Source organism: Octopus sinensis, linkage group LG25 (assembly GCF_006345805.1).
Source record: "Octopus sinensis linkage group LG25, ASM634580v1, whole genome shotgun sequence".
Classification (NCBI taxonomy): Eukaryota; Metazoa; Mollusca; class Cephalopoda; order Octopoda; family Octopodidae; genus Octopus; species Octopus sinensis.
This window is the reverse complement of record NC_043021.1, coordinates 6,918,950-6,927,737: the sequence shown is the minus strand read 5'-3', so window position 1 is coordinate 6,927,737 and position 8,788 is coordinate 6,918,950. Positions and strand designations below refer to the sequence as shown.

Below are 8,788 nucleotides of genomic sequence, written 5' to 3'. Positions count from 1 at the left end.
TGATTATATATATATGCATTCTGTTATCAGTTTCAGTCAGAGGCCATTTATTATGTCTGTTAATGACGAGTACACTTCTTTTCTTTAGGGAACTTGAAGCGAGGCGTTGGACAAAAACGATCGAAAACCCTCTAATATATCTGCATTGAACAACCCTGAAAATTATTTTAAAAGAATCGATGGGAAAAAATTAAGGAAAAATAGTTATCAAGGGAGATAACTTCATGAAAATTGGAGTTATCTCCTTTCGCAAAAAGACCGACTTAATACGCAATATTTATCGTCGGAGGGATATGAATAATTTCGTTAATTATTTACATGATATGTGAATGTGTTTTTGAGCATGGTACTATGGGTGTCTTCTACTATAAGTCTCGGGTCAACTCAAGACTTGTAAGTGAAAATGGAACGAGAGAATCTATAGAATCTCGTTTCATGGATTACGGGTCTAATTCAAAACGTGTAAGGATTACGCTAAGAATACAATGCAACTGTGTGTGTAATATTCAGCCACTTAGCTCAAACATTTATGTAGGTTATCGGTGTGTGTATGTGAAACCGGCAACCCCACCAAACTTGCTTGGTGAGGAGGGTGTTTATTGGACATCCTGCGGGATGAAAAACAAAACCCGTTAAAGGGCGGAGGAACTCTTGAGAGTCAACGGCCATTCAATAAATGTCTTAAGGCCGTATCATGCGCGGGGACATAGAAATAATCGGACTGAATACCCGATCGCGCGGTTAAGCCATTGGGAGTGAAGGACTCCTAGCCTTTGTTAGGGCATCCTTCTAGGAGAAGGTAACTCAGGTAACTGGGATTACTCCGACATAAAACCTGCGGCTCAGTGGTTACCGATGATGTTGACTTGTCCTTCTCTTCGGATTATGGCTGCTGTTGCTTAGTGAGTGGGATTGACTCAGTGCACAGCCTTTCCCCACTTTAAAAAAAATCTTCTTGCACAGGCATTGCACGATAACAACATTGATTAAGCTTCATGCAATGGCCATACTCGATAATGCGGGGGCAGCCACCGTGTTAATAGATAAATGCTGTAAACTTGAATCAAGAAAGCACTCAATGCGTTTTCTAACCTCACGCTGCTGAGGAGAGCGCAGGTCAGATGGCTAGGCACAGGACTACCCAAAAGACTACTTTACAGTGAATTGACAGGAGGCGAATGCACTTTGCATATCAACCCCAGAGTTTAACTGGTACTTATTTTATCAACAACAAAAGGATGAAAGGCAAAGTTGATGTTGGCAGAATTCAAACTTGTATTTAGTCTTGGGTTCATTCCGATTGCACAACACCTTGGGCAACTATTTTCTGTCAATACTTAGGGCAGATCAAAGCCTTGTGAGTGGATTTGGTAGACAGGAACTAAATGTGTGTGTGTGTGTAGCTTTGTTTTGACGTCATGTGAAGGCTGTAAACAATTATGTTGCTCAGTTCAAGTTTTCCTTGAAAAATATGTCTGGCTATAGAGAAATATTACTTTGCTTGGAAACAGGTGAGGTTTGGCAACAGGAAGAGCATCCAACTGTAGAAAATTTGCCTCAAAAAATTCTGTCTGACCCATGCAGGCATGGAAAAGTGGACGTCAGATGATGATGAAAATGATGATAAATTAGGATCATAAGACAGAGGAGAAGAGAATCAATAATGAAATTGAATTGATGAAAGAAATTGATTAACGAGAAAGAGAGAATAGTTAATTAATTTTTATTTATTTATTAAATGATGATGACAAATAATAATAATAATAATGTAATAGTAGTAGTAGTAGCAATAATAATAATAATAATAATAATAACAACAACTGGGCTTGATTTTATAGATTACAAAGTTAACATCACAAACGGTAAATAGTGGTCTTTTAGAATTTCATTCCAGGAATGCTGTTTGTTCCCTTAGAAGTATGTTCTGTTCAAAGAAAAGAAAAGAGAGAAATACAATTCTAATTATGAATTAACTGTTATTAACGCATATAAAAGATGTTTTAATGTTTATTTGGAGATGGGGAAAAGCAACAGGCCAAATGATGGCTCTTGAATTCCTGTAACAATTGACTGTTGGGTGGTTGAACAACAGGTCGGCAAGCTGGCAGAATCGTTAGCACGCCAGGCAAAATGCTTAGCGGTATTTCGTCTGCTGCTATGTTCTGAGTTCATATTCCACCGAGGTCGACTTTGCCTTTCATCCTTTCGGGGTCGATTAAATAAGTACCAGTTACGCACTGGGGTCAATATAATCGACTTAATCCGTTTGTCCTCTCTGTGTTTAGCCCCTTGTGGGTAGTAAAGAAATAGGTATTTCGTCTGCCGCTACATTCTGAGCTCAAACTCCGCCGAGGTCGACTTTGCCTTTCATCCTTTTTGGGTCGATAAATTAAGTACCAATTGCATAATTGGGATCGATTTAATCGACTGGCTCCCTCCCACAAAATTTCGGGCCCTTGTGCCTAGAGTAGAAAATATTCTATAGTATTCTTTTACTTTTTTCAGTCATTTGAGCACCATCTTAAAGGGTAATTGTCAAAGAAATCGACTCTATGGCTTATTCTTTGTAAGCCAAGTCCTTTTTTTATTGGTCCTTTTGGCTGAACTGCTAAGTTACAGTGACTTAAACACACCAACATCAGTTGTCAAGCGATGGTGGTGGTGGTGGTGGTGGGGAGAACAAACATAGTCCTCCACACATACAAATACACACACACACACACACACATACAACAGGTTTCTATCAGTTTCCGTATGCCAAATCCGCTCACAAGGGTTTGGTCGGCCTGATGCTAAAGTAGAAGACACTTGGGATTGAACCTGGAACCATGTGGTTGGGAAGCAAGCTTCTTATTGGTCAACTAATATGTCTAATAATTAAGAAGGAAATGTTGGACTGACTAATCACCGATAGACTAATTAGTGTGTATTCTAATACAGGTGAGTTGATTAATGAAGAAAGAGTTACTTACATTTCTTCGTCATAACTCTTTGGTGGGGCAACTGCGATAATGAATATTATAGTTTGCTGTAAATAGATAAACAAACGATTATGTTAATACATGGTGAATTAATTTTATGGACAAACAAGCAATTATGCTAATGTATGTTGAATGAATGATATAGATAAAACAAATCACAAAGTGCAATTACTCAGAGAGGCCAGTGGCATGAAAATCAACAGTTAAGTACAGGAGAAAATATTTCATGTGGTCAGCATCAAAAATGTAACTAGAAACAGTCATGTGACAAGAGAAAGACAATCATCATCATCATCATCAGCAGCAGCAGCCGTTCAAGAATTTGGACCTGGAGATCTCCATTTCCAGCGACTTTGAGGGCCACCTCCCAGTGGTGTCGGGTGTCAATGAAGGGCCCTCGACTACAACAAGACGACCAAAGTTTTTTTTTTTTCAAGGTCTGCGGTCTCCCGCCCCCTAAGCCCTAGACCATCACCTAATCACCCTTACCTGTCTTGTTGCTTAACAACAACAACAGCAGTATTTAATGTCAATATTTCATGCTGGCATGGGTTGGATTGTTTTACAGGAACCGGCAAGGCCAGGAGCTTCATCATGTGCCATAGTCTAAATAAGTCTAAGAGACACCGATATGAGCTATATTTTACTGTCCTCAGTATATGACTGGTATTTTATCTTATCAAACCCTTGAAAGATGGAAAGCAAACTTGATCTCTTGACCTCAGTTGAGATTTAAAGTGAGAACATAAAAAGCCACTACTAAATACCAAAAACTTCATCATCATCGTTTAGCGTCCGCTTTCCATGCTGGCATGGGTTGGATGGTTCAACTGGGGTCTGGGAAGCCAGAAGGCTGCACCAGGCCCAGTCTGATCTGGCAATGTTTCTATGGCTGGATGCCCTTCCTAACGCCAACCACTCCATGAGTGTAGTGGGTGCTTTTTACGTGCCACCGGCACAGGTGCCAGGCGAGACTGGCAAACGGCCACGATTGGATGGTGCTTTTTACATGCCACAGGCACGGAGGCCAGGCGAGGCTGGCAACGGCCACGATCAGATGGTGTTTTTTACATGCCACCGGCACGGAGGCCAGGCGAGGCTGGCAGACGGCCACGATTGGATGATGCTTTTTACATGCCACCGGCACTGAGGCCAGGCGAGGCTGGCAATGGCCACGATTGGATGATGCTTTTTACATGCCACCGGCACGGAGGCAGTCAGTGTGGCGCTGGCAATGGTCACATTCGGATGGTCCTCTTATGTGCCACCGGCACTGGTATCACAGCTACGATTTCCATTGATGTTGATCAATTTTGATTTTGATTTTGTTTTTCACTTGCCTCAACAGGTCTTCACAAGTAGCAAAAACTCATTTTGCCCAATTCTCTAATGTTTCTACCAATAATTATTTGAGGATGTTTAAGGTTTTCTATTACTTACACTGAGTTTTCTTTCAATTCTGTCCAGTGCATTCTCAGCTTGTACCAAAGTCAAACCCGTGAATTTGACATTATCTGCCATCAAGATTTCGTCTCCAACATGAATTCCTCCTGAAATAATAATAATAATGTGATCTTAACTGATTGGAAGTGTTATCATGTACATTGTTTTGTCTTGGTATAAAAGATGGGCTACAGCAAATATTCTGCTCAATACCACGGATTTGCTTGTCAGATGTTTAACCTTAACCAGTTGAGCATGTCCCTTAGTAGCTGACGATATGTGCATCTCTGATCACAAGCAGAAGTAGGGGGAAGGGGGGCTTCATAGCCATGTGTTGAGAGGGATTCTTTGGGGTTTCAATAATTCACCTCTGGAAACATGGGTGTTATGTTCAACATCCTTAAACAATCCTTATTCAGGGACCTTTTGAGCGAGATGGGCTACTCGACCTGAAGAAAATTCTAACTGGGCCCCACCTGCAAGGTCATTTGCTGTTTATCTTGATATATCAACATGTCGCGCACATATGGTTGTGATGCATGCGCCTGGTGTACTCTTATCAGACGGGTAGTCATGGTTGGTATACTGGGCTTCGTATATTTTACCCCAGTGTGACTTTGATGGCATGCACTGCTCTCTCACATAATAATAATAATGATAATAATAATAATAATAATAATAATAATAATTTCTTCAAATTTTGACACAAGGCCAGCAGTTTTGGAGGAAGAGCCAAGTCAATTAAACTGATATCCCAGTGCTCAGTTAGTACTTATATTATTGACCCCAAAAAGATGAAAGGCAAAGCTAAACTTGGCAGAACTTGGATGTGCCAGATCAACATATCATCATGAAAAAAAGAGAAAATATGGAGACCCAAGAATTGAGATCGCTAAGATGTGGTAGCTAAGAGAATCAAACATAAAGGTTATCCCTATTGCCATTGGAGCATTGGGTTCAATACCACCCAATTTGAAAAAAACCTCTGAAAACTTTAGAAATACTCTACAATCTAGGTATATTGCAAAAGTCGGCATTACTTGGAACTGCATGCATATTGCGTAAAGTACTGTCTGTCTTAGGTCCTTGTTATGACTTGACAAACAGTACAAACCCCTGGTAGACGCAATATCTTCAATCAACAACCTCATGATATTGAATACTCTTTTACCCGTTTATTTGTTTCAGTCATTTGACTGCGGCCATGCTGGAGCGCCGCCTTTAGTCGAGCAAATCGACCCCGGGACTTATTCTTTGTAAGCCCAGTACTTATTCTATCGGTCTCTTTTGCTGAACTGCTAAGTGATGGGGACGTAAACATACCAGCATCGGTTGTCAAGCAATGCTAGGGGGACAAACACAGACACACATACATATATATATATACATATATACGACGGGCTTCTTTCAGTTTCCGTCTACCAAATCCACTCACAAGGCATTGGTCGGCCTGGGGCTATAGCAGAAGACTGAACCCGGAACCATGTGGTTGGTTAGCAAGCTACTTACCACACAGCCACTCCTGCACCTATACTGTGTAATAATATAATAATCCCTGTTGAGAATCATTGATACTATGATGCCCTTGTTGATTTGTGCCATGTGAAGCACTAAATAATTATGTTGTTACCTTGTTGATAAACACAGCCAGTGTATGTGTTACTGACAAGAATCCTTCCTTCGAGTGGAGAGTTTGCACCACCTTCCAACGCAATACCGAGAGAACCATTCTGCAAGATAGAAAACAAAAACCTCATTCAAGGTTCATACTTTGACTACATTCACATATGAAAGAGTGTTGAAAATTTCCTGTTAAAGAACTTGGACGGTTGGGTATCCAGCCAGGCCTTTTGTGATACCCTTAAAGCTAGGAAATTTTTAGCACCATCACATGTGTGTGTGTGTGTGTGTGTGAATATATACATGTATGTGTATACAAGGAGGTGCTGAAAAATTCTTGGCTTTGGGTAAAAGAAAGTACATGAGGATCAGTTAATTATGATTTTATTCATCATATTCTCCTCTCAGATTCACACTTATTACAGCAGTCCTTAAGCTTTTCTAAGGCCTTTTCTGGGAGGAGGAGGAGGAGGAGGAGGAGGAAGAAGAAGAAGAGAAGAAGAAGAAGAAAGCTGAGCAATAATATTCAAGTGCAGCACATTACTTCACAGGGGAAAGGAAAAGACAGATTTTTTTTTAAATGCACCCTCTGGATGGATGGAAGCACTCCGTCGGTTACAACGACGAGGGTTCCGGTTGATCCGATCAATGGAACAGCCTGCTCGTGAAATTAACGTGTAAGTGGCTGAGCACTCCACAGACACGTGTACCCTTAACATAGTTCTCGGGGATATTCAGCGTGACACAGAGATTGACAAGGCCGGCCCTTTGAAATACAGGTAGAACAGAAACAAGAAGTAAGAGTGAGAGAAAGTTGTGGTGAAAGAGTACAGCAGGGATCACCACCATCTCTGCCGGAGCCTCGTGGAACTTTAGGTGTTTTCGCTCAATAAACACTCACAACGCCTGGTCTGGGAATCGAAACCGCGATCCTCCGACCGCGAGTCCGCTGCCCTAACCACTGGGCCATTGCGCCTCCACCCAAATGCACCCTCTACTCCACCAGCAACTTAGAAAGTCTCCCAGCAACTTAGAAACAACTCACAATTTTTATTCGAATTTTTCTGATTTGTCTTCCACCAATTTCCTTTGAAGAAAACTGAAATGATAAATAAATAAACAAATAAATAAATAAGTCAGATACGATCTACACATGTCTTATAGACTTTTAGAATCTTAATAGTTACAGACATAATAGCTGTGTAATGAAATATTAATTTGTTTTGTCTTTGGTTAGTAAGTGTTTTTTATTTGCTTCTATCTAGAAATCAAAGGAAATGACTACTATTCCCTTCAAACTTTGCTTTTCTTACCAGGACATCAATGTTTTGAAACTGGCCTGTTTTCCATTACATTTCAGATTGATTCAACACTCAGTTACTGAAGCAGAAATATTGTAGTAGCAAATATTCTACTGAATACCATAGATTTGCTTGACCTTAACCACTTGCGCATGTCCCTAAGTGGCTGACAATATGTGTATCTCTGATGATGAGCAGGAGTAGTGGGGGAACATCATAGCTGTGTAGTGAGAGAGATTCTTTGGAGTTTGAATAAATGTAAGAAAAGCAAAGTTTGAAGGAAATATTAGTCATTTTTCATACTTTCTAGGGGAAAGCAAACAGGAAATAACAGTTGCTACCCAAGGACAAAAATCATGTTGCACAGTGTAATCGATTTAAGTAGTGACAATGCAGGGCTTGTGATCACGAAGCAACCTCTATAGTGTTGGTGCCACTATAATATACATCAACACTATATTCTGGAGAGTGATTGGTGTCAGAAATGGCATCCAGCCATAGAAACCATGCTTAAAATAACAGTTGCTACCCAAGGACAAATATTTTGTTACAGAGTGTAAAAAAGTAACTGGAAAAGATAACTCACTGTGTTTATGGAGCAGAAGTTCAAGAATTTGGATAAGTTTGTATGACATAGAGAAAGAGACATGTTTTGAAAAAAAAGGATCTTCCTTTGTTAAATGTTTATAACATTATTGAGAATCTAGAAGTGAGCTGGCAGAGGTGTTAACATATTGTGTAAAATCCTTATTGGCATTTTGTCTGTCCTTACATTCTGAGTACAAATGCTGTCATGGTCCACTTTGTGTTTCATCCTTTCAGGGTTGATAAAATAAGTACCAGTTGAGTATTGGGGCCTATATAATAAACTCACACCCTGGCCCTAAATTGTTGGCCATGTGCTAAAATTTGAAACCAATGTAACCTAGAATCAAGGTTTTTAAACAATGAAAATGTTTCACTATGTAATACTCTTTTACTTGTTTCAGTCATTTGACTGTAGCCATGCTGGGGCACCACCTTTTAGTCGAGCAAATCGACCCTAGGACTTATTCTTATGTAAGCCCATCATCATCATCATCATCATCATCATCATCATCATCATCATCAACACCACCACCACACCACCACCACCACCACCACCATCATCATCATCATCAAATAAAAGCACTGGAAGGATGAAAGGCAAAGTCAACCTTGGTGGAATTTGAACTCAGAATGTAAGATGGACAAGGTTCCATTAAGCACTATTATCAGTGCAGTAATGATTTGTGAAATATTGGTTTTAAATTTTGGCATAAGGCCAGGAATTCTGGATTCTGGAGAAGGGGATAAGTTGATTGCATTGCCACCCCCCCCCTCCCAGTTCTTAACAGGTACTTATTTTATTAACCCCGAGGGGATGAATGGCAAAGTTGACTCAGGCGGAATTTGAAATCAGAG

General features: G+C 40.2%; 1 protein-coding gene across 2 annotated transcripts in view; it reads right to left on the bottom strand.

Annotated features, from left to right (window-relative positions):
- Nucleotides 1-1,704: 1,704 nt before the first annotated feature.
- Nucleotides 1,705-8,788, bottom strand: part of LOC115224389 (harmonin) — a 98,510-nt gene continuing 91,426 nt past the window's right edge. For both annotated transcript variants that reach the window (XM_029795276.2, XM_029795275.2), the window contains exons 18-22: nucleotides 7,090-7,143; nucleotides 6,055-6,154; nucleotides 4,422-4,531; nucleotides 2,973-3,028; nucleotides 1,705-1,924 (exon numbers count right to left, since the gene is read on the bottom strand). In XM_029795276.2, coding sequence (XP_029651136.1) covers nucleotides 1,912-1,924; nucleotides 2,973-3,028; nucleotides 4,422-4,531; nucleotides 6,055-6,154; nucleotides 7,090-7,143 — 333 coding nt within the window. In that variant the 3' untranslated portion in view covers nucleotides 1,705-1,911. The remainder of the gene's footprint in view (nucleotides 1,925-2,972; nucleotides 3,029-4,421; nucleotides 4,532-6,054; nucleotides 6,155-7,089; nucleotides 7,144-8,788) is intronic.